General features: G+C 30.9%; 2 protein-coding genes across 3 annotated transcripts; one reads left to right on the forward strand and one right to left on the reverse strand.

Moving 5' to 3' along the window:
- The first annotated feature begins 4,823 nt into the window (after window positions 1–4,823).
- LOC113862378 lies at window positions 4,824–5,455 on the forward strand. The gene is made up of 3 exons (XM_027495467.1): window positions 4,824–4,827; window positions 4,911–4,958; window positions 5,058–5,455. Exons 1-3 carry the CDS (start codon window positions 4,824–4,826, stop codon window positions 5,453–5,455), a joined length of 450 nt encoding a protein of 149 aa, XP_027351268.1.
- An 8,475-nt stretch (window positions 5,456–13,930) lies between these two features.
- LOC113860900 (phosphatidylinositol/phosphatidylcholine transfer protein SFH9) lies at window positions 13,931–25,240 on the reverse strand. Of its 2 annotated transcripts, XR_003504071.1 has the most exons (16): window positions 24,720–25,240; window positions 23,846–23,888; window positions 23,448–23,748; window positions 21,099–21,198; window positions 20,609–20,875; window positions 20,441–20,518; window positions 19,786–19,887; window positions 19,660–19,709; window positions 19,471–19,570; window positions 19,276–19,365; window positions 19,065–19,166; window positions 16,103–16,187; window positions 15,217–15,590; window positions 15,052–15,126; window positions 14,343–14,505; window positions 13,931–14,251 (listed from the first exon to the last, which is right to left on the reverse strand). XR_003504071.1 is itself a non-coding variant. In XM_027493451.1 (15 exons), exons 2-15 carry the CDS (start codon window positions 23,850–23,852, stop codon window positions 14,895–14,897), a joined length of 1,782 nt encoding a protein of 593 aa, XP_027349252.1. In that variant the 5' UTR covers window positions 23,853–23,888; window positions 24,720–24,874; the 3' UTR covers window positions 14,659–14,894. The 2 variants fall into 2 exon arrangements, 1 of the variants encoding a protein (XP_027349252.1); XM_027493451.1 differs by lacking the exons at window positions 13,931–14,251; window positions 14,343–14,505 and adding an exon at window positions 14,659–14,945 and having other exon boundaries at window positions 24,720–24,874.
- Between the last annotated feature and the right edge of the window lie 1,265 nt (window positions 25,241–26,505).

Here is a 26,505-nt window from a genome sequence, read left to right on the forward strand (position 1 = left end):
ATTATAATTGAATAAAATAAATAATATCTTTTTGTAAAAGTTTTCGTTCAAGTAAGCATCTGAATGCTGCATTTTATTTTAAAATAATAATTATCTTTTTGACATCCTTTTGAGGAATTTTTTTTATTAAAAAAGAAACCTAAAGTGATTGTTTTTCAAGCATGAGCGCCAGATTTGTTTAATTGAGATAGAAATTAATTTTAATACCTGATGCTGTTCATTTATTTACTAAAATATTAATTAATATTTAAAAAAATGTATTAAAAAATTTTTATTAGCTCAATGGATTTAGTATTTACTTTGGTGGAGATTAACATGAGTTAGCAAGGTAAATGATTTATAAGTGAGTGATCATTTTTAAACCATTAGATGTATTTTAAAATTTATAAACGGTTAAGATTTTTTATCTATAATTTAATAATACAAATTTAAATATATTTATCATTTAATCCTTTATAAATTTTTTCAAAATTTTTCTTTGAACTTTCAAAATCTTTTGTTTGATAATTTTAAAAGTTATTACTGTTTTTTGTCTTTAAAACTTTATACGATATATTTTTTCTCTCTTTACCTTTGTATATTCTGGATTTTCTAATCTTATTTTAAGAAAATATGTATTCATATATGCATTCAAATGTAATTTGAATACATAATAAAAAATAACTTTTGAATTCATAAAATTTTAAATGTTATGTTAGATGTTTAGAATTCTCCACAAACTCTATTTATAAAGTTAATAATTTTAAGAATTAAAACTTTTACAACTACTCTTACAGTCTCAATTCATCATGAAAATGATGTTTTGTATTGATACATTATTCAATGCTTTTTTAGATCTCTCGCGTGTTCTCCCTATATAATAATCGCTTTTTCATCGTACAAATTCTACAACATTCACAGCTGAGTTTTTTTGCTTAAGCAAAAATTATAATTTTTTTTCTACTTAAGCAGAACATAATTCGCTTAAGCTGTAGATTATGACTTAAGCTAATTTTGATGAAAAATTTAGATTCATCTCTATCTTTGATTCACTTAAGCAAATATGTGTTAGTTTAAACAAATTTGACGAAAAATTTAGATTCATCTTTGTTTAAATTTAGCTTAAGCTGATAACTTTAGCTTAAGTGAAAATTAAAGCGAAGTGAATTCTTTGTATTTTTTTCTGATTCAACAAAATATCTTTAGTTATTATCTCTATTCTGATCAAACAAAAATAATGATTTTTAAAATAATTGGTATGAGTATATAATGTTTTCAAATAAGAAATTCTTACATTTGAAAGTATAACAATCCAAAGGAAAAGTAGTTATGTAGGTCTAAGGTTTAAGTTAGATGTGAAAAATAGGTTTGCATATTACCAAGGAGGAGAAATAAGAAAGAATTGAAATAAAAGAAAGAGAAATTGAATAAAGCTTCTACTACAAAGAGGATTATATGACTTCATTAGATCTCTTGCTTTAGATTTATCTTTTTAAACTTTTATCAAAAAAATTTCAACCATAGTCACTCAATTTATCATTGAACTTTATATTAGAAGCACAAAACAAAATCTTTAATATCTCTACAACTAAAAATGGGAGTGAGTTTGAGAAAATATGATATAGTTTCGCGTGATTAAATAATTATGTTCTTTCTTAATCTAAAAAAAAATTTATGTTAAAGATGAACTCATTTTAAATAGTTAAGAGATTGAGATTCTTTATTTGCAAAATTAAATATTTAAAATTTTAAAACCCATTATAACAAATCATTTTGCTAACTTATTTATCAGTCGCTTATTTTACTGATTGAGCGTAGCCTTTACCTTTTACTTTGTTAGTTTTATAAAAATTACTATGAAATTAGTTTGTTAATTCAAATTATATATATTTATAAAATTTTATTTTAAAATTAAATTTGTTTTTAAAAAATTATGACGTTTAAGATAGTGCGGGGTGTAACAGAGTTTCAGTTTCTTTTTTATTATCTTCTTTCTTCTGTTTTCAGATTCTTTTTAATTTGACACTCCTCCTTTTTGGTTCAGTTCCCTTCCTCCTTGTTTCACAGTTTCCGTTTTGGTTTAATTCCCTTTCTCCATGTTTCATAAATTCCCTTTTTTTTTTCTTTCCCTTTTTAAAATGCCATTGATTTGGTTTTTTTTTTTTTTTTTTTTTTTTTTTTTTTTTTTTCCAAATAGAAACTTTTAGATCATAAAAGATTATCAAATTTTAACGAAACAATCGCCATTTGAAAGTACTCTAAGAAGTCTACTAACAGCTCCCCTTCCCTTTGTTTTCAGAGAATTGACTGCACTGTGAGTCAACTCTATTTGAGTTTATGCTGAATTTTTAATTTTATTCTTTTTGTCAAAATTTTGATTTAGGTGATTAAATTTTTTTTTTTATAATTTTAATTTTATAACGTAAATAAATAAAAGGAAATAAAAATGTTATTAAAATAAGGGTAGAAGAAAATTTAGTATTTCCGTACCCTTCAATGAATTTTTCGTTTATATATCATAAATTTAAGTACGCATTAATTAAAGTCAAATATTCTTCCCAAGAAATTGCATATCAAATTTCATGTTAAAATACATTCATTAATCACTCATATTACTTTTGATTTAGCTTTTTAATTTAATGATAAAAAATTTCCTTAATATTTTTTAATTCTTATAAATAAATTTTTTAATGCATGTCTAATATATAAAAAACTAATAAATTAATTTTTTCTATTAAAAACACAATATTTAATAATTTCAATATTTTATATCCTATTATTTTTAATAAGAATTTAATAAACATAAAATCGTATGTGCCTTTCCATACACATTTAAAAAGCTGTTTTATAAATTAATATTGAAATGCACCGATGATATAGAAAGATGTTAAGATAATCATTCATTAATATAATAAGTATATTTTTTAATCAAAATTTTCTATTTTTATATACTGTTAAAAAAAAGCATAAATATAATAGAGATGTATAAGCATGTTTAGTTACAAAATTGCAGTAATACTGATAAGAAGAAAGTCACTATCACCAAAAGGCACGACAGCATGAAATCGGCGATGCGTGGTGCAAGGTCGCCAGTCCTCATTGACGAACTCACTGTAGAAATCTTGTCATGTGTTACTGTGAAATCCATTATCCGATTCAAATCTGTGTGCAAGTCATGGAACTCGTTATTATCCCAATCATTTTTCGTCAAATTGCACCTTCGTATGTCTAATACAAACGAGGACTGGACACGTATCCACCTAATGCTAAAATCTCACTTCAGCGATTTCAATGAACACAGAGAAGTGTCATGTTCTATGCGTTCTTTTCTAGATCACCCATTAACTGTTAGAGATATTATTTGTGGATGGAATTGTTAACAATTTATGTCCATACATATATATTATATAAATTAAATGTGTTAAACCTATTATTTTATTAGCTAAAATATTAAAATAATCTAATTAATATAAGTTTATAGTTAAGAGCATATGTATTACAAAAAGTTAATTATATAGATACTATTAGGGATATTATAATTTGATGAGGGGTCAAATTATAATTATCAATTTTGGGTACTCGATGACAGTTACCAATACAAGAGTTATGGTCTTCATTTGTAGAGTTAGTAATACACGTACAATTATAGTTCTTTTCTCTCTTCATACTCATCAAAAGAGAAATTTTATAAGAAAAATCTAAGGTGCTCTACATTTGAAAGATCAAATACTCATTATCAATCTCATAACCTTTATTATTTCTAATAGCGAATTCATGTACGCTTCCGCATTCTATTTTTATCATAAATTGGGGTATGGGTTAACAATAAATTCTATAATTGTGCTGTAATTTTCATTTTATATGGATAATAACAAGTGATTAGGCACAATTATTGTTTGATAGAAAATTCTATAAGAGCAACCTATACTTAATTTATAATTTTGGAAGTTTTAAAATTAAGGTTCCACATTGGGATTTATTGATTTTTCATAATTCTGAGTTGTAATGATAATTATTTATCAAATTGATCTTATGGTTGACGCTGCGCATTTGAGTTTCTGTTCAATGTTTAATGTGACGATATGCATTTAGGTTTCATTTAAACACTGTTGTCGCACTTCAATTTGAATATAACGTATGATTTATTGATTTCAATTTGAATATGACACAGTGATTCGATTTCATCTAAATTGATTGGAGAATATGATGTATGATTTATTGATCTCAATTTGAAATTATACGCTGATTACGTATTGAATGTTAGTTTTAATTTTGCGTATTGAACATGGTTTCAAATTGAACATATATGATGCATTAAATATGTTCTGTGCATTGAAATCGTACAGAGATGCATTGAAATCGTATGGAAGTTTATTTATTTATTTTTTAATGCTTATCATAATCCTCGAATTAGGTTACTTTGAAATTATACAAAATTTCTTTTTTGAGTTTGGTATATCAATATTCAAATTTTGGTTATTGTTTATATATTTTAAACCAAAGTTTAATATTTTAAATGAGCTAATTGAATTAAGAAATCATCAAAGTGATAGCTCTTGTGTAGATTATTCATAAGAAATGTTAAAAGTTAGTATGTATGTTTATCCATGCGAGTATTAATTGGTCTAAAGGAAGATTAATATTGGCCGGATTGCATGCACACCTGTGATAGTAAACATGTGATAATTATGAGGCTTTGCTTGTGAATGATAAATCAATCCAAAGATAGGTTTATTGTTTGACATGTTTTATTATCAATGTTTGATCATTACAACAAGTGTACCACTAGCAATTAATATTACTGTCCAAAGACTTGATATTAATGATGCACCAGGTATCTTGAGATGGGTTATGCCATTATTTGAACATATTGATGATTGGATTTTATTATAATGTGAGCATAATTGTATTGTTTGCTTTGTTCTTTTCAGTTGTTGCTTATATATCTGCTAATATGAATTCAGTTTCGGTTCTTAATGGTACAAATTTTAAGGACTGGAAAGAGAACATATAAATTATTTTTGGTTGCACGGATCTAGACCTTGCATTAAGGATTGAGAAACCCTCTTCTCTTACAGATTTTAGTACCTCTGAACATAGGAAACTTCATGAGAAGTGGGATCACTCAAATCGCATGAGTCTTATGATCATTAAGTGTGACATTCCTGAGGTCTTTAGGGGTACTGTTTCAGATGATATAACAAGTGCCAAAGAATTCCTTGCTGAAATTGAAAAGCGCTTTGCAAAAAGCGATAAGGCGAAAACAAGTACTCTTCTTCAGAACTCGATTTCCATGAAGTATCAAGGCAAAGGAAATATAAGGGAATACATTATGGGAATGTCAAATATTGCTTCAAAATTAAGGGCACTAAAGCTTGAGCTGTCAGAAGACTTGCTTATTCATTTAGTGTTGATTTCTCTACCTTCACAGTTTAGTCAGTTTAAGATCTCTTATAACTATCAGAAGGAGAAATGATCTCTTAATGAGCTCATTTCATACTGTGTACAAGAAGAGGAAAGAATGAAGCAAGAAAGGACTGAAAGTGCCCATTTTGTGAGTACCTCTAAAGACAAGGGCAAAAGAAAGATGACTCAAGACTTTAAGAATGAAGCTGTTAAGGGTCCAACACAAAAGAAACAAAATCAGGGTGACAACTGTTTCTTTTGCAGTAAGTCTGGACATGTAAAGAAGAAATGTACCAAATATCATGCTTGGCGTGCGAGAAAAGGTATGTTTCTTACTTTGGTCTGTTCTGAGGTCAATTTACCTTCAGTACCTAGAAACACTTGGTGGTTAGATTCAGGTGTAACTACTAGCATCAGTGTTTCAATGCAGGGTTGCCTAAGTTATCGGAAGCCAATTGATTCTGAAAGATGGATATATGTTGGAGATGGCAAATCGGTGGAAGTGGAAGCTATAGGGCACTTTAGATTATTATTATGTACTGGTTTTTATTTGGATTTGAAAGACACTTTAGTTGTACCGTCATTTAGACAAAATTTGGTTTCGATTTCTTATTTGGACAAATCAGGTTATTTTTGTTCATTTGAAAACCATATGGTTATGTTGTTTTTTAATTCAGATATTGTTGGAACTGGTTCACTTTTAGCTTATGATAATCTATATTTACTTGATACTGTAGCTTCTTATGGTGAATTCTTTAATGCAGAATTACGCGGTACTAAGCGTAAAATTGACAATATTAACTCAGGAGCATTATGGCACAGGCGCCTAGGTCACATCTCTAAAAAGAGAGTTGAACGACTTGTGTCAAATGGGATCTTGGATTCCATTGACTTCACAGACTTTGATGTTTGTGTTGAATGTGTTAAAGGTAAACAGACCAAATCAAAGAAATTAGGTGCGTATAGAGCTATGGACGTCTTAGAGTTGATACATACAGACATTTGTGGGCCATTTCCTACACCTTCTTGGAATGGTCAGTAATATTTTATATCATTCATAGACGATTACTCTAGATATGCATACCTATTTCTTATACATGAAAAGTCACAATCTCTGGATGTTTTCAAAACATTTAAAGTTAAAGTTAAGAATCAAGTCAACAAAAGAATCAAGAGTGTCAGATCTGACCGTGGTGGTGAATACTATGACAGATATGATGGTTCAGGTGAACAACGTCCAGGGCCTTTTGCCAAGTACCTAGAGGAATGTGGAATCGTCCCACAGTACACCATGCTAGGGTCATCTAGCATGAATGGTGTGGCTGAAAAACAAAATAAGACTCTTAAGGATATGGTAAGGAGCATGATCTGTCATTCTACCTTACCAGAGTCACTCTGGGGAGAGGCACTAAAGACTACAGCTTACATTCTAAATAGAGTGCCAACAAAGGCAGTTGCCAAAAAGCCTTATGAGCTTTGGATTGAGCGAAAGCCTAGTCTGAAACATTTTCATGTGTGGGGATGTCCAGCTGAGGCAAGGCCTTATAGGCTGAATGAAAAGAAATTGGACTCCTAAATAGTGAGCAACTACTTTATTGGTTATTCTAAAAGATCCAAAGGCTATAAATTTTATAATCCCAGGCTAAAGACAATTTTTGAGACGGGAACTGCCACGTTCTTTGAAGATATTGAGTTTGGGGGGAAGAATAAGGTTAGGGACTTTGTCTTTGAGGAAGAATCGGTAACAATTCCAGAACCGATTCAAACAATTGCTTTTGATAAAGCAAGTTCGGAACCTCTACAAGACATTTTTATTGAACCCCTTACTCAAAATGATTTGGTTGTTCATGAAGAACAAATTCAAGATCCTCAAGAACCTGTGCATTATGAGCCAATGCCTTTGTGGAGATCCACTAGAGATAGAAGAAGTGCTATGCCAAATGATTACATAGTATTTCTTCAGGAATATGAGGAAAATAATGGTATGATAGAAGATGATCCAGTCAACTTTCATCAAGCCATGCAAGATTCCAATTCAGAAAAGTGGATTGAAGCAATGAATGAGGAGTACAAGTCCATGCAAGATAATAAAGTTTGACAACTTGTTCCATTACCAGAAGGTGTGAAACCCATTGGTTACAAATGGATATTTAAGACCAAACGAGATTCCAAAGGTAATGTGGAAATGTATAAGGCTTGTCTTGTGGTGAAGGGTTATGCCCAAAAGGAAGGGATTGACTTTAAAGAGACTTTCTCTCCAGTTTCATCGAAAGACTCTTTTAGGACAATCATAACTCTTGTCGCACATTATGATTTGGAGCTCTATCAAATGCATGTCAAGACAACGTTTCTCAGTGGCAACATTGATGAGACAATTTATATGTTGCAACCAGAAAACTTTGTGTCAAGAGACCCAAAGAATATGGTTTGCAAACTGACAAAATCCATTTATGGACTAAAACAGGCATCTCGTCAATGGTACCACAAATTTTAGTAAGTTATTCTCTCATTTGGTTTCAAGATGAACCTTGTTAATGATTGTGTGTATCAAAAGTTCAGCGAGAGAAAGTATATTTTTTTGGTCTTATATGTTGATGACATACTGCTTGCCACTAATGATATAGGCATGTTGCATGAAACCAAGAGATTTTTGTCCAAAAACTTTGAAATGAAAGATCTTGGTGACGCTTCCTTTGTATTAGGAATTCAGATACATCGAGATCAATCGCGGGGTACTCTTGGATTATCACAAAGGAACTATATCGAAAAAGTACTTCAAAGATTTGGCATGCAGGAATGTAAAGTAGGGGATACCCTTGTTGCTAAGGGAGACAAGTTCAGTCTCAAACAGTGCCCAAAAGAAAATTTGGAAATTCAGGAAATGCAGAAGATTTCCTATGCATTAGCTGTAAGGAGTTTGATGTATGCCCAAGTATGTACGCATCCAGATATAGCATACATAGTTGGAGTATTAGGCAGATATTTAAGCAATCCAGGAATGAATCATTGGAAAGCAGCCAAAAGGGTTATGAGGTATTTGAAGAGAACAAAGGATTATATGCTCACATACAAGAGGTCAAACCAGTTGGAGATCACTGGGTATTCTGACTTGAATTTTGCAAAATGCCAAGATAGTTTGAGATCCACTTCAGGTTACATTTTCATGTTAGCTGGTGGTGCAGTTTCTTGGCATAGTGCCAAGCAAACCCTTACTGTTTCATCCACTATGGTAACAAAATTTGTAGCATGCTATGAGGCATCAAATCATGGAATATGGCTGAGAAATTTTGTCACAGGGCTGCAAATTGTGGAAGGAATTGAAAGACCACTTAAGTTATATTGTGACAACAAATCAACTGTATTGTATTCTAACAACAATAAGAGCTCAACCAAGTCAAAGCATATTGACATCAAGTTCCTAGGTATTAAGGAAAGGATATAGAGTGGACAGATTTTCATAGAACACTTAGGGACAAACTCCATGATAGCATATCCTCATTGAGGTAAAGTAGGACCAGTTGAAAATAGACGTGTACAAGCCACCTTTACGTAATTTTCATGCTACACATTTCATGATGAGTTTATGTCATTTGATTCTGTCAGCATTAGTAATAATTGATGGGTTTAAATTGTGATTGATACAATGAAAACTGTTTTGGTTATATGTGTTGATGTAATCAATGGACGAGATTTTTGGAATATGCTGAAGGTATGTAATGGCAAATTTTGAGCTCATAAAGTCTAACACATTTATAAGGACTATAAGGATATATATGTGTGACCAGTGGGAGATTGTTAGCAATTTTTGGTCATACATATATATTACATAATTTAAACGTATTAGGGCCATTATTTTATTAGCCAAAATATTAAAGTAATCTAATTAATATAAGTTTATGGCTAAGGGCATATATGTCATGAAAGGTTAATTGTGTAGATACCCTTAGTGATATTATAATTTGATGAGGGGCCAAATTATAATTATCAATTTTGGGTAACTGAGTTACCAATACAGGGATTATGGTTCCCATTTATAGAGCAAATAACACACGTACAATTATAGTTCTTTTCTCTCTTCATCCCCATCAGAAGAGAAATCTCATAAGGAAAATCTAAAGTGCTCTACATTTGGAAGATCAAATACCTGTTGTCAATTTCATAACCTTCATTATTCCCAATGACAAATTTAGGTACACTTCTGTATTCTATTTTTATCATAAATTGGGGTATGGGTTAACAATAAATTCTATAATTGTGTTGTAATTTTTATTCTATATAGATAATAACAAGTGATTAGACACAATTATTGTTTGATAGAAAATCCCAACAGGAATCTCAACTACTTAGTCATAGGTTCTTGCAATGAGTTGCTTTGTGTGTTTACCCGTTTGGGAAAAGGAGGGTTCTATTTGTGGAACATGGCCACAAGGTTGAGATCAGAAATGTCACCGCCTCCTCCCTCTCCCTACAGCGATTTTGGGATTGTGTTTACAAATTTTGGGTTTGGCTATGATCCAATAAACGACACTTACAAGGTGGTAATAGTGAATTTGGGTTATGATACTAAGGACAAGTCACAAAAATCACTGGGTGAATGTTTATTGCAATGGTGATGGTTGTTGGAGGTACCTTGAATGTTTTCCCGATCTTCTGGCTATGCATCGTGGTGATGGAGTATATGTGGATGGAACTCTTAACTGGTTTGCATTTCTAAATGTCTCTAATGACACGACTATTGAGGTTGAATTGGTAATTGTTTCCCTTGATTTGGGAACCGAGACATGTAGGGTATTATTGCTGAATGATGATCAACGTGGTTTTCAGGAGCCAAGTCTTGTGATTTTGAGGGACTCTGTGTGTGTTTGGCAAGATTATAACCAAACCAATGTTATCATATGACAAATGAAGAAGTTCGGAGATGACAAGTCTTGGATTCAGTTGGTGAATGTTAGCTATTTTGATCTTCAAATTAGTCCTTTAAATTTTCCTAAAATGATACCCTTTTGCATGTCTAAGAATGGTGATGTCTTGATTATATCAGCTACTGTTCCTGAATGGGTAGCAATTGTGAATAACCAGGGGAATGGTAAGTTAGAACGCTCAATAATACCCACAGACATAGATGTTTTCTGTCTCTTTCCCAGGACTTTTGTTGAAAGCTTGGTCATGCCTTACTAAAATGAAGATCAAATTTGCTGCTTTACTTATCTGAGTTTATGTTTAACTTATGAGTGTATTAAAGCCTTGCCATTTCACGCAAGGATTGTTAAATGCAGGGACTTCATAGATGTTTTTGTTGCTTCCATAATCTCTAAACTTTTGGATACCTTTTCATGGTGTTGGTTTATTGATTAAATGAAGTTTAGAGAATTTAAATAAGAAATTTTTCTATTTTCTCTTCTAAATGTTTATTATTAGTCTCCTTTAAGTAACTTTTATTTCAAATTAATTTTTCACTCTCTTATAACAATATAAATGATAAAGGTATTATATATATATACACTCACACCTTAAATATAATATAAGATTAAAGATGACTTTTCAAATTTATAAATAACAAATTTATTCTTTCCCATTTATCTGTTATGTATTGACAGACCGAAAGTTTCAAACCAAAACGACCATTTACAACAAAACAAAACAAAACAAATATAATTTCTGCTTGTATTTCAATTTTTTATGATCTCAATTTCTTAGAGGGCTAGTTTTTTAAAACACACACATATATAATAAGTTAATTCATTTTATATTTTTTTTATCAATAAGATAATGTTAAATTAATGTATTTATGATTTAGATCTAACCATTGATATCTTTTTCTCTTTTTTTTTTGTTCACGTGATCTTTTTTCTGCTAACTATCGATCTATTGTACAATAGATCACATGCAGTTCAGTGTATTTAAACTCTTTTATTAAACTATATTTTATACTCATATGATGTACGGATTTATAAAACGTGTAATATATGTATTTTATCTCATTCATTATTTAGAATATATTAATCATCAAATTAAATGGGTTTTTATTTATATTACACCGAATTTTAATAAATAAATTATTCCAAACAATTTACAAAAGTAACACTAGAATATGTATTTAATATTTAAAATATATTTAATTCAATATGGGTATAATAAAGTTAAAATATATAGTATAAATCTTTGAAGTATTAAATAAATTTAAATTATTAAATACATATAATAATATATTAATAAAATAAATTATGTTTACATACTTTTACAAATAAATTGATTCATATTATATGCCTTAAGTTCAAATCAATTCCCAATTAAGAAAATAAATTTAATAATCTCTCTTCTTCTTTTTTTTATAATCTCAGTCTCATAAAAAAGAAGTATGACAGAGTATAAGGAAAAAAATTATTCTCTTATATTTATTTATAAAAAAATTATATTCACTCACTAATATTATTGAAATAAATATTTTCTTATTAAGTTGAAGTATTTAACATTTTTAACACAAAGCTGTCATTTTATTACCAAAATTTACAAAATTCAATTAAATTTTAATTTTAGTATTATTTTTATCAGAATTGATAAGAAGAAACGAATGTCAAAGTAGAAAATATTCGATAAGTATTAAATTAATGTATATTTTAAATTTTTCTATTTGATGTATAAACATCTATAGTAATAGTTTTCATTAAAAATTATTGCATTTCTTATACTTTATTGAAAAAATTAAAAGTAACTATAAAAATATATTAAAAAATTACAAAATAGAATACAAAATATGAAGAAACATATAGATAAAAAAAGAAAATCAAATGAAATAATAAATTTAAAAAATGAAAGATTAGAAATTAAAAAATATATCATGTGTCACTTACAGCGTGAAACGTGTCATGTAATGCTTACAGTGGAAGGAGAATTTATAATGGTACATGTACGGATTTATGATATATTTAATAAATTTAGTTCTCCTTTTAGTTATTTATATTATATTATTTATGATATTGATTATTTATATTTATTTTTAGTATATATTTAATAAAGATATAATTTTTTAAAAGGAAAATATTAAATTATTTAATTTGTACCAAAAAATTTACTTTGATTTAGTCTGATTGTTAAAAGAAATATAAATAATCTGATAATAATAAAAAATAAAAATTTTCAAAATATAGAAGGTTGAACCATAGAGATAAAATGAATATAAAAAAATAAAAAAATAAATTTAAAATAAATAAGATAAAAATTAAAATGTTTAGAATACCAAAGTCAAAGCATAAATATTAAATGCATACAAGGTTAATAAAACAGAATAATTTAATAAATAAATAAAATAAAATTTTTAGAAAAATAAAATTTGCTAATGTGGTCTGGTTTACTACAGTTATAACAAACAATTTTGCTTCTAAGTTTCTTGGGAATATTTCTAATAATATTATCATCAGTTTATTTTTAAGGTTGTTTCTCTTGATGAGAATATTTTTTTTATAAACTTTTTGTTGAAATTCTATTTTTTTTTGTGATAATATTTTTTATTTTTGGTTGGACAAGTTGGTAAACTAAACTATTCACAGAAAGATTTTAAATCTTTTCTAGTTTGAGCCTTTTCTTTGATTAATTAGTGCTGAATTTTATCATCTTGACAAATTTTCAGTAATACTTTTTGAAAAAAAAATAATAGATCATAATAAGACTGTCATGTGTCAAAATCTTTATGATTTAGATTGTTGAATGAGTATTTTGAATGATTTTTTTTTATCCTCATAGTGTTTTGTGAAAAAAGAGTCTGAATCTATTAAAATAAATTCATAAAATTATATTTTTTTTAACAGTTTTTTATTAAAATAAAATTTGAAAAGTGCATTTACTACGTTCCAAAAATTAAATTCTAAAAATAATTAGTGATTTGGCATTGAATACGGTGAATGATGAGTTTCAATAGATTTAGGGGAATGTTTGCTGATAAATATAAATTGCAATGACAGTATTAGACGTAGTAAAATAGGTTTTTGGGCCCATTTGGGCTACTCCTTATGGGTGGTAGACTTTAGTGGATTGGGCTTAGAAGGGTCAAATTTAATTCAAATCATAAAATGGTGTCTGCGATTAGCAGGCATCAAATTTTATCGAATTGGACTAAATAAGCATAGATAAGATTTGGACTGAAAAATTTAAAGTCTAAGCCTTACATTTTATAAGTTAAAACTAAACTCTTAAATAGGTGTATTATAAGCTTCTGAATAACCAACGGTCTTAAAATACACGTAAGACCCTTTAAGTATTTGTCTTACATTTTCTCGATTTAAGTGTCAATTACAGTAGTTTTTATAATTATGAGGAATTACACAACTTATTTTGTTCAGTTCAGTTCTATTTATTTCATTATTTGGATAAATTGTTAGCCACAAATCACTCCATACTTGATTCTTTAGTTGATTCTACCAATTTTGAATTAGAAGGAAAGAAATACTTGCAAACGGAAAATAATGGCTTAGTAAATTGTCGATACCTGATATCATAAAAAGTCCACGAAAAGAAATTTCTCTAAGAACCAGAGTGATAAAAATTATCCAAAACTAGGAATTGTTTAGAATATCGTATCCTCTAGTAAAATCGAAAATTTAATGTTATGCCCTCGCCATGTGTTACAATATATTACAGAAAATGTTTCCTTTTATGCATACATGCAATTGGTATTAAAATACATCTGAACTTGAGTAACATGCTTTGTATCTGTGTCCTCTGTACAGAAAAGCCAATAAGAAAATATATGTGGTTACCACTCTGTTATACATTGAAAAGGAGTAATTGGGAGTCCACAATTCAAATAAATTTTTTGTTGTTGCCTGCTATACATTGGGCCTATCTACTCCCCATAGCCCGTTCCTCAAACCTGAAAAGAAATGGATATTACAAGATACCACTTTTCTTTTAGGGAGTCTGTGAGAGAGTACAAAATTGTGTTTAAATAGAAGGAAAGTCACCTATGAGAATTGAGACTAATTCCTTTATATAAGCCAATAGAAGTTCTCTGGTAGTAATTCTGCTGTAGAGTATCAAAAACAATGGACTACTAGCAACCTCTGCAAATACTCATCTTCCTGGAGCATAACATTTACTATTTTTAGGCCAACATGAGTTCGTCCCCTGTATTTTAAGAAGAGTTATAATCTGTATATACTTTATACAAACATTCAACTGAAGCTCTAGAAGGGAAAAATCATCAAAAAAAGATTATTTATTTCTATATCGTCTGACTAGGGAACACCTTTGAAAACAATAAAATATATTGAAATGTCAAAGTAAGAGAATATGATGGTGATGGGTATGTAGCTTGACTTTGGGATTCTAACAGTTGTAATCCCAGTTGGAAGGGTTTCCTATCCAAATTAGCATTTATGATTCCAATATATTTTTGAGAGCCCAATAGTGTGATTTAACGACTTCTTTAATTGTTACCACGAGGATGGGGTGTAGAAGGGAATTATTATGTGTCTGCGTACTCAAGAACAATCCCTATTGCAGAAGATTTTCAGTCACTGAATTGAAATAAATGAAAACAAATCTTCCAAGTTAAATTCTACGTTCTGCATCAGATGAGCAGAAAGGTTTGCACTCAGATCGACATAAGACAGTCTATTAAATTTATATATTGAGTTCTCAAAAAGAAAGTGAGGGACAATAGCAACTTACATCAAATCTATTATCCTTTAAGCTTTCCAATGACTCAGCAAGCTCAACTTGTTTTGAGGCAGTTGCCAGCAGTGCCTAACATGGAGCAGCAAACCAATCAACACAGTAATGTTAAATAATAGGACCTTCACAGTGATCAATTTTATAGTAGGAGACTGGCAGTACCTTCTTTGTTTTCTGCAAGTCATATTCTATAGACTTTATCCGACTCAAGGACTCTTGAAGAATATCCTCTTTCTCAGGAGGAATTGTCCTAGGTTTATTGGCCATCTCAGTTACTACAGCCTCTAAATTCTGCAACCTCTGCCAAAGTGGCTCTTTTATTGCTGGAGTAATTAATTGTTCCCGGGAAATGGATTGTGCTGACTGACTGCTTCCTGATTGGTTGTCTACAGAGCGAACCACAAAACATTTCCCCAGTGCCACAAATACTAGGTAAATACAAGTCAAAAATTTCACTGTGATTTGAACCAAAATACTTGTGATATAGGAAATTGGCTTCTCTGGTGCTCTTCTCAGAAAATTGTTGCTTGAATCACCTAACAGATGCACCACTTTAACAATCAGTGCAGGATAAGAAATTCTCCTAACTAGATAAGGAAATAAAATGAAGAGTCCAAATGGCTGAAACAAGTGATCGAGCTGTGAGATACATACACCTTTCAGCAACAAATAATATTAAATATCACAGCATACATACTAAAATTTCAATCAGTCTCTAGCACTAAAAGAAAAACAAAGCAACAAATGTCAATCCTGTTTTTGAAGGAGGATGGACCCAAGTAACTTCCATCCTCTCCTGGCCTACTCCAAGAAGCTCAATGTGTGATGTGACTTGGTTAGGTCTGGACTAATTGAAATAATTTGCTTAAAAAATTTAACTACATATTCTCCTTTCATTTTCTCTCAGCACAAATAAGGTATGTAAATCAAGATTGTTCACAAGTAATGTTGCGAGTTCTATTATCATCATTTACAGATGAATATCTATAAAAGGAATAAACACATATCAACCCCTAATTACAAAAGGACATGCTGAGGAAACACATACTTGTTGAATCAACATCCCCAACTTCTCTGGCAGCATTGACTGGCTCAAGCAAGTTGCCAATAGGTGCACAATCTCTCATCCTTTTCTGCAATATTGTTCCATATCACGAGTTGCAATGCAGATAACCAAAATTTTGACAAAACCTCAAAGATGAAGTACTATATTCACACAAAAGGAGAAATAGAAAAGTTCCCCCTTGTTTTTTTTTTCTTTTTTGTCTTCTCAGGGACATTTAGAAATAACCTATTTGGGTTTATGGAAGTAATTTAGGACCTTTTTGTAAGTTTTATTTAGCTTACTTAAATAAGTTTCATGGAAAAACTAATCAAAATAAGTTCTTTTTAATTTTCACAGCATCTTTGGTAAAAGATTATTTTTGAAATAATCACTAACTTTTAAAAAACTCAAAAAGATGATAAAAAAAGTGATAAAATAAGTTGAACCAAATACACTCAGCAAGCTTGATAGTTAAATTTGTAAATAAGCTCTCATTCGACAAGAGCTCACTGACTAAGTGTTTAATAAACCTATTTACCCAAAGTCGCAAATGTTGACTTCCAATTTTATTCCACATCATTTTATTTCTTTCAGTTATGTTTAAAGTATAATCATATCCTAAAATTTTAAATTTGGCATCTATGGTATTAATTACACATGTTTCCATCAACCTACAAGTCAGACTTAAACTGGTTTGGAGCCCAAGAAGGTGGTTTATTAGTAATCAATATTTTTCAGAGAAACTTGAGATAAAAATAACCAATTGATATTAAAGGTATAGACATCCAATTTTATTTGAAATCTATTTCTTTTGATAGTTTATCCTCAAATTTAAAAATGGCACAAAAAATATCTCAAATGACAGACTAAGCTGATGCAGAAACCAAGAAAGTGTTCACTAACAACTTTATTAAGAGAAACAGAAAGATAAAAGTAAGATGCAGAACCTCAATGTTCAAAAAGAGAGAAAACCAATGTTTTTCTTGAATTTACCATATATCTATAGCTTTGGAGAAGTAAACCATTAAGCTTCATAAATTGATATTAAAATGAGTATTTAGACAAACTCAAAAGAGACCAAGCATGTATACTCATAGCAGAGTCCACAGCTGCCTTCCATCCCACATTTTGTTCCCTAAATCGCATACCTTCAGACTACAGTTTCGACATCTGCAATGATAATTTTGGTAGCACCATGCTGGAATTATTCCTGCCATGATCCGAAGCTGACATGGAGTGTATATATAGATATATATTTTACAATTATAGTAACTTAAGTCCTTTTCATTAGAATTAGTTGTCTTGATTTCACTGAAATATGCTAAGGGTTACCAATGCATTCCTTGGCCTTACAATCAGGAGTAAGGAAATGAATAACAAGGAAAACTTTAGTTCATGGTGAATTGACATGGGTAGTTGCCCACTTTTGCAAGTCTTTCACAGTAACTTTTGAGATTTCAAATGTTCTGTCTTCTAGATTTTTCTTGATTCTAGGTTTTTATTTTTGTGAATGTACATTTAGGGGGAGAGGAATTTGTTCCATTTTTTGGTTTGCACATGCTATTTATCCCAACGAGAATTTGCAGTGTTACCCAAAAATGCCTTACATCAATGATGGACTACTGATAAGAATCAAAACCAAGATCTCTTAGTATTCTAGATTTGATTTAAAATAACCAAGCATTAAGTATATTTCCTTTCAAATTATAAACTTTACAAGTCCATTTTCAAAATGAAATCAAGTGCTCTATAGATATCAAGTAGACAACATTTTTTATGTAATTGAATTTTTTCTTTTCAAATTTTGATTTATTTTCTTAAAAAGTGGGCTAGCATTAAGCAGCTTTCTAATTTACTTAATGCCATGTTAATTAGAGGTGTATGGATCTCAACATGTTCCTTTCCTTTTTGATAAAAGAAGAATTTATTACAAAGGGACACTCACTCCAAAAAACAGAAAGCATAACACAAATTTAACGAAGTTGAAAGTCAGCTCGGAACAAAATGATGCAAAAATTAGATCTGGGCACAAAAGACAAAATAAAATTTATGAACAAAAGGTTGTAATCTAGCCAATATTAAACTATAGGGCAATAAACTCCAATTTCCAATAGAAACTTGTTTCGGTCTTGATTAATCAGACGAAGTGAAAGATGTGATAACTACTGGTGGAAAAACTAGCTACTCAAAATTTCAATTTTGTTATCCCAGTGCTTCTACCCAAAGAATAAATCTACATAATTGACCTTTTTGTCAAATTTTATAAACTCTGCATTGTACCACTTAAAGCTAACATTCGATTTTAGAGGATCCAAATCTGGAAGAAAGAAGAGTACACGTCTTATATAAAAGAGGAAAGAAAATCAAACACTGTTGAGTACTAAGCAGATGGAGAATGAGACTAATTGTATGTCATTGGTTAATTAATTTGCATTGCACCAAAATTAATTCATGGTCTCTAGTGCATAATTTCCACCTCTAGAAGTCTTTCAGTAAGGCGCATATGAATAAAAAAATGACACAGGATGCTAAAGACACTTGATACGACCATGAACCTGTCTGCTTAAAGCTGCAATGATGATATAGAACTTGCAGTGTACATAAAAAAGTCAACAACTAGCACAAATGCACTAAGATATCAGAGGCTGTCAACAGTAAGAGAAAATATTCACATAGGACTGGCCTATGACTCCAATCAACAGGACTAGATAGTAGCAAGCTGGAGAGTTCAAATTATTGTCAACTCTACGTCACAACATAAATCATTCATAATCTTGGTTGCATTTCCTTTCAGAAGCACATGACATGAGCAAAATACTTCCAGAAAAGGGTAAATATAAAATGTGTAGTAGTCAGTAAAGCTTCTTGTTTGGGAGATGAGAAAAACTGCTAAGGATTTCAAACTCTAACCTATGAAAAAAATATAAGAAACAAAAATAAAAAATAAGGAAAATAGAAAGCTCACTTTCTCACTAGAAGGAACAGATTGTATGAAGGCTGAAGGACTCAATTGTGTTGGTGATGATGATCCAGCGGATACGGTTTCAGATCTTTCAGTTCTTGTTACCTATGAAGAAACAATCATGTGTAAAGTCTTAACATCATGCAAAAGAGTAAGAATGAGACTTGTGAATTGTACAACAAAATACTTCACTTGCAATATATTTATGTATGACCTTGCTGGCATATGAATTCGCATCTATTTCATTAGCAACAGAAGAACTTCCAAATTTTGTAAGCTTCATTGCTTCTCTAGAATGTAATAGCTGTAATAGAACATAGAACAAGGGATTATTATCCGCAAATTGAGCAATAATTCTTAAATGTGAATTCATATCAATATGGGAGCCATAGTTATAACAATACCATACTTTCAAAATGTCAGGATCATTCCAAGGTCCCTTGTTTGCTCTAAGACACCCTCCAACATTTGGGCATGAACAACTGCCACCCAAGAAATCTGGAAGTTGGCTGTTGAAAGAAACAAAGAATACTTCCATAATGAGTTTCAGACATAGAAGCACTTAATTAGCTGAGACAGCACAAACATAAAAACAAACCTTAAGTCTATAACCTCCAACAATCTGCTCTGAAACTTGTTGCCTAAAACCTGTAAATTCAGCATGAATCATTTATAATATGTTCATTCCTTTCTAAAGTCAAAACATACAGAGATAGATATATACATGTATTTTGGCTGTGGTCCTTGGATCAAGAAAGCCTTTTGCAGTACTCCACAGTAGCTTGAACCCACTACCAGCATTAACAATGAACATCTGGTTTAATGTCTGAAAAAGAAAAGGGCACATTCAGAAGTGAGCGGTATACCCAAAATTACCTAAAGGCAAGTCTTGTTTCTGCAGCAGAACATAGTAAGTATTACTTTATTTGTGAGTAGTATGTTAGGGATGGGTATCACAGGTTCCATAGCTGCAATTGCAGATTGTATCCTATCCCTAATTCAGGTTCCTTTCCTACATGTACTTGAGTGCATTTACATGCATGCACCCAACACAACATGAACGGTACAAGGAAAGAAGAAACCAAATAAATACTGAACTTAGGAATTAAAATAACACACAAACATCCACAAAGACCTACTTCCTATTAAATTCTTGAATGGGTTGTCTCCTTTTCCTCTTTATTTACAAACAAATATAAGCTTGTATACTTGTCGTTCTTGTTTTTTAAGAATTCTCCATAAAAGACATCAAAATTTAATTCTTTAATTTGATATTGTCATTTTAAATATCACCAAAGCAAAACAAAAAGTGGAAGCCCATAAACTATGATTTGTTCATCAAATTAAATTAAATTCAACTTACTATAACATTTAATTACCTCAGGGTAGTTATCACCATCAATTTTTTGCATGCGCATAACGAGATCATGAGCAAGTTTACTAAAGCTCATCCAATTCTGCAAAATATACCAAGCAATAAAAAGTTTAGACTTGCACATAATGCTGTTTTGGCTATTCAGATATGTTGTTGAAAGCATAGAATTTACCACGCCATGCACATCAAGTATTGTTGTTGTTTTATCTATATGCCTCTTTGCTGCAATAGAACATGCTGGGAATTTCTCTTTAAACATTTTCTCAAATCCCTGAACATGATACTTTAAAAGTCGATCTACTGTTGTGACATTCATCAGCTTGCTGGGTTCAACTTTGCCAAGTCTTTCAATATAAACTGGTCGGCCCTCTTTGTCCACACCATGGTAACCATGAGGATAATAACGCTGAACCTCATCATACTCCTTGTATACAAAATCCTACATATTATTTATTGTAACACTGTTCATTCAGCGGTGGAAAGATTGAAGTAATTCCTGATCAAACAAATAATACTGGGAAAACGGAAAATCTTCCAAAAGGGATATAAGTAAGATTTCTCCTCACTAGAATTACATACAGCTTTGGGTGGCTGTTAATTGAAAATCTAGGCTAATGGCTTTTGAATAAGTAAAAGGAAAACAAACAACTACGACATTTTACCTGTAAAATAGAATCTACTCCATACTCCTTCCTCCAATGGAGCATATCATCCCACATCTGGACTGTTCTATCAATGTCAAACTTTCTGGCTTTTAAAAACCTGCAGCATTAAAATATCACCACCCTGTAACATACCGCTCATCTAAAGATTCTTCTTAAGTATAAAAACTTGTCTAGATAAAAAATAAAACAAAATATTTGAATTCTCGCCAAAAGCTCCTGGGAAAAAAGGTTTCGAACAACAAAGAATGAAAATTTGGATAAATAATCCATTAAGTTTGGGGTAGTTGCAAGTTTTCAGATTTTAGTTTTCGATGCAAATTTCAAAATAAAACACGTTCAACTATGTTATGTAATCCCCATTAGTTATTAGTTAGCTATGATGTTAATTAGGGACTTATTAATAGTTAGTTATAATATATTAGCTAGTTAGCTTAGTTAGTTAGTTACAATATATTAGTTAATTAGCCTTAATTTGTTAGTAATTTGGGATAGTTGAGATTGTAGAAGAAATAAGGCATATGGCCTCTATAAATAAGAGGGAGGAAGAGAGAGAGGTTAGCTTGTCAATTGTGAGGGTTAAGGCCTTTGGCTTAGGAGGGGTGGTCCCTCAAAGAACTGTTGAATGTGTGTTTTATTTTGTAATGTTGGTTGTTTCTTCTTGTATTTCTTAATAAAGATACTATTGTCTATCAAAATAAAACGGAGTTCTGATATTTATCTTAATTTCAAAATAATTTTACCTCAATTTTAGAAAAAAAAATAAAGCTTTGACTTTTAGTTATAAAAAATATTCAACTCTCTCATAATTTTTAAAAGACATCATCACCGTTGTTATTGTCACCACTTCCACTAATCAATGTTTGACGACACCACAACTACCATTCACCACCACTCATAGAAGTCAATAGCGACCATAGCGGCCGCTATCACAGAGGTGTGAAGTGGAGTGGCTAGGTGCCGCTATTCCATCACCATTGCGTCATATTTCAGTGTAGTGGTCATCGTGCCACATATCGCGGCCGATATTTCATTCTAGGGAAAAAGGGCAAGTTTGTCTTCTCTTTCTAGAAGTTGGAATGCTTTTTAAGGGAAACAATCTTGAGACTTTGCCTCCCTTTTATATTTTTGAAAATTGGAATGCTTCTCTGTCTTTACAAGTTAGGATCGAACCCTACTTTCATCTCTGTCTCTCTTTCTCTTGCTTCGTCCTCCATCTTTGACGTCATTTTCTAGTGCAAGTCACCATTTTCAGCCAAGTTCTAGTTGTTTTCTTCATCTCCAGCGAAACCCAACTTATTTCTATTGTGAGTAGACATTTTTCAGTTGTCTTGTCTTCTTCGTTTCCAGTGTAACCCTAGCTATTTCTGATGAGATGTAGAATTTTTTGGATGATACTCCATTTGCATTAGAGCTTTTTCAAGTGACTAAACACTCGTTAATCTATTTTCCTTCTTTGTTTTGATTGTCTTCAGAATAGCAGTCATCCTGCTATAGCATTTTTGGGGTCAACCACTCTGCATTGCTATCCGGGATTGACTACTATGTCACCACCACAACCAATAACCATTGCCATTGCGACTATTTTCATCACTATCACTATTATCATCTTCACCACCATTGTTATTGTCACCACCTTCACCCCTACCATTGTTTCATTATTATTGTTACTACCACCAGTCTTATAGACAATATTACCACCACTAACACATTGCCACGAGTTCACCACCCCTATAATTGTTGCCCCCTTTCTTGGCCCTTGCCTCCACCAATACTCTCATAACTAACAAGTATAAACTAAGAAGTAGGAATTTGTGTAATTTGAATTTAAGGTTTGGAATTGGTTTTGGACTAAGTTTAATGGCATCGTATGATTTATGTAATCAACCTCACCTAAAAATTTAAGATTCGGAATTAAAATTTGATAACTAGAAACCAAAAAATATTAGAATTTTTAATGATTTTAAAATGGACAACCATACCAAACAGGGCCTAAAAGGTTGATTTACCAAATCTCTACAATGAGCATTAATATTAATAATTCACCATCAGGATCTCTCTTTAGAAGAGAGAGATTACTTCAGTTTGAAAGCAAAATCACATAATTAGTGAAGAACAAGAAACAAAATGTCACTCTAGACAACGTGCTTCCCGCAGTGCCTTTGCATGATTAATGTTCCTTGACCAAGCTTAAACAAAAGCTGCAGCACTAGTAGATGAATCAACAGGATATGAACAATGTAAACCATAACATTCTATTTATTTAGCGCATATGTAAAGTGATTTGAGCAGCTAAAAGAGAAACAGCTCACTCAATAGAAAAGAAACTCCTAAGAGACATTCATTTACCTCAGCATTGTATGATAATCATCATGGGAATCTGGTAGTAGATCTCTTGTAAGTAGAGCCTGACGTAATGAATTCACAGCTACTTCCTCACTAGCATCACGTACATCTTCTATGAAAATTGAAGCAAATTCATAATCGGATACACGTGGATTACGCTTCCTAAGACTATATGTAAGTCTCGTTGAAGCAGTCATTGCTCTTCTTCGAAGAGATCTAGCTCGAGACTTCCGCCACTCATCCTCAGAGGTTTCAGGCTCCATACTTCTACCCCTCTCATCATCTTGAACTAATAGTTCTTCTCCTAAACCCATATTCATCAATAGTCACACACAACCAGAATAACAAAGATATATTCACAAAATCAACATCTCAATGCCTGACAGGACTTGATTTTGTACCTGGCATTCTATAAAATGCAAGCAATTTGCACCTAGATTGCCTCTGCACCAAGGGAAAACAAGAAATGCATTTAATAACAACAAACGCAAACCAGGATCCAGAATAGTCAACAGCAAAGGCATAGGCTCGAAGAAAACAAACATTCAACAAGAAATCATGTATAACACAATTAATAAGATTATTCAGCCGGATTAAATCCCATAAATAACAAAATCTAAAGAGAGAAAAAAAAAAAAAAACTAATCCATGCCAAAGATCAATCAACAAAGTTAACCTTTTACCCTTCACACAACAAGATTAACATTGGATTACACTAATACTTAGATGACCCATGCATCAAGTACAGACAGGAAGTACAATAGAGACGATAATTGCAACAGGGAATCTAGAACAATCCACAGTTAAGACTTACACTAGAAGAAATCCACAAAATTCACCAATAATTCATGCGTAACACAAGTAAACACGATCATCCAGCTGGATTAGTTCCCCAAAACAACAAAACCCAAAACTGTAGATCAATCAACAAGTGAAAAACAACATTGTAATTCAACATGATCTCAGCAGCAAGAAACAAAAGTACCTACATTTGACAACATCAAAAGCAAACACGAGGGAATCTAGACCACCCTAAAAAAATAAAAATCAAACAAAAACACAAGGAATCCACGCACACCACCAGTATCAAAATTTAAATCGAAATACAACAATTGAGCTGGATCAAAAAATCATGAAAAAGTCAGAACCCAAAATCACAGATCAATCAACAAACTCATCCATTGACGATGGATCCCATGAGGGAGTAAAAGAACGGCATTGCATTCTTCAACTCCAATCAAAACGGCGTCGCATCAGACACGACGATAAATATACCTGAGGGAGAGTGGACAAGGAAAAGAGCAAAATGGGAATCGCTTTCTGAGATCGAAATGGCGCCCCCTCTTCCTCAGAGTACCGAATTCCGTACGGTGCCGCAGACAGAGACACGGAGAGAGAGAGAGGGGGGAGAGATAGAGAGAGAGAGAGAGAGAGAGGGAGATAGATAGAGAGAGAGAGAGCACCAACGTAGGAATCGAACCGTAGGAACAAAGTGAGAGGCACGTCGCTGTCAAAAGCGTTTAGCAGTGGCGTGCAACGGCCGCTTCTGCTACGCGCTAACGGCGGCTGTTTGTTCTACTGGTTGATAACATTCTAGTAACCAGTTGAGCCGTTTATTAACGGGAGGTGGAGGTGGGATCTGGTACTCTTGACTCTACGTTAAGGGCATGGGAACAGAATAATCAAAAGAACTCGAAAAACCTGGCTCTTAAGACATGAGTGCATGAGACAACGAGACATTAATGCTTTTCTAACAAAGTCCCCTATGTAATTACATCAGCTCAACTCAACTCTTCAGTTAAAAGAACAGCCATGCCAAAAATAATCACCAATCTTCAATAATCAATAAACATTATCTTCTGCTTATATATAGAATAAAATATAATTATGTAAAAAAATTAAAAATACAATAAAAACAACATAGAACTCGATCTATATATATATATATATCTATTAAAATGAATATTATGATAAGATAGACAGTAACATTTCTGTCGATCTACATTTTAGTGTTGTATCTTAACATAAAATTAATGTCATAATGTTTGACTTTTGGGTTATTTTTGTATAGGTTAAATTAGTAATTTAAAAACAGTAGAGTAATTTGCTCAAATTATTTTATTTAACGGCTTTTCAATACATATATAATACACATCATAAAAAATTATTAAATTTTATTAAAAATTAACATTTTTATATTATTAATATATTAAATTCTGTACTATTTTGTGGTTTAAAAAAAAAATAATATCCATACGTTTTTATAGGGTATTCAGCATTCTCAGACATAAATCAAAAGAAATTTTTATCAAATTATTTAGACTTGATTGTACTTTTAGTTTATATACTTTAATTTATGTGTGACTTTAATTTTTTTAGTTTTAATTATTTATATATTTTTTACTTTCTAATTGTTTAAATTATATCTATTACCTCTAAAAATTTATTTAATAAATAAATAATATAATAGAGGTGTGATATATTTTTTATGAATTAACAAAAAATAAATTATTTAAATAAAAATAATAAATAAAATATATAAAACATAATAAAAATATTTAATTAATTTTTTTTAATTTTGTATTAATCAACAATATATTACACGTTTTGTTATGTTTTTACTAAATATTTGCTGTAGTTTTGGAACAAGATATTTAATTTAAATAATTTAGAAAATAGAAGAACTAAATGTAAAAAATTAAAATTATACATATAATAAAGTATAGAGACTAAATGTGTATTTAATAATTATTTATCCAATTAAAAGGCAATAATCTCAAATGAGAGATAACATGATTGTTTTATTATTTTATATTTTTTAATATTTTAAAATAAATTATTTTATATAAAAAATAAAATCTGATAAACAAAAAGTAATTTCTTTATAATAATAAAATTGTAAAAGAGAATTAAAATAATTGAGGCACACCCATTAACTTTTCTTTTTAAAGGGAGTCACTTCCATTAAGTTAGCACCAAAAGTCGGATTGAAAAAGGGAGAAAAAAGTTAGCACCAAAGTCCTAAACTGCTCATGACCTAATGTTTAAGACTAATAGAAAG

Source organism: Abrus precatorius, unplaced genomic scaffold (assembly GCF_003935025.1).
Source record: "Abrus precatorius isolate BTA unplaced genomic scaffold, Abrus_2018 Scaffold3, whole genome shotgun sequence".
NCBI lineage: Eukaryota > Viridiplantae > Streptophyta > Magnoliopsida > Fabales > Fabaceae > Abrus > Abrus precatorius.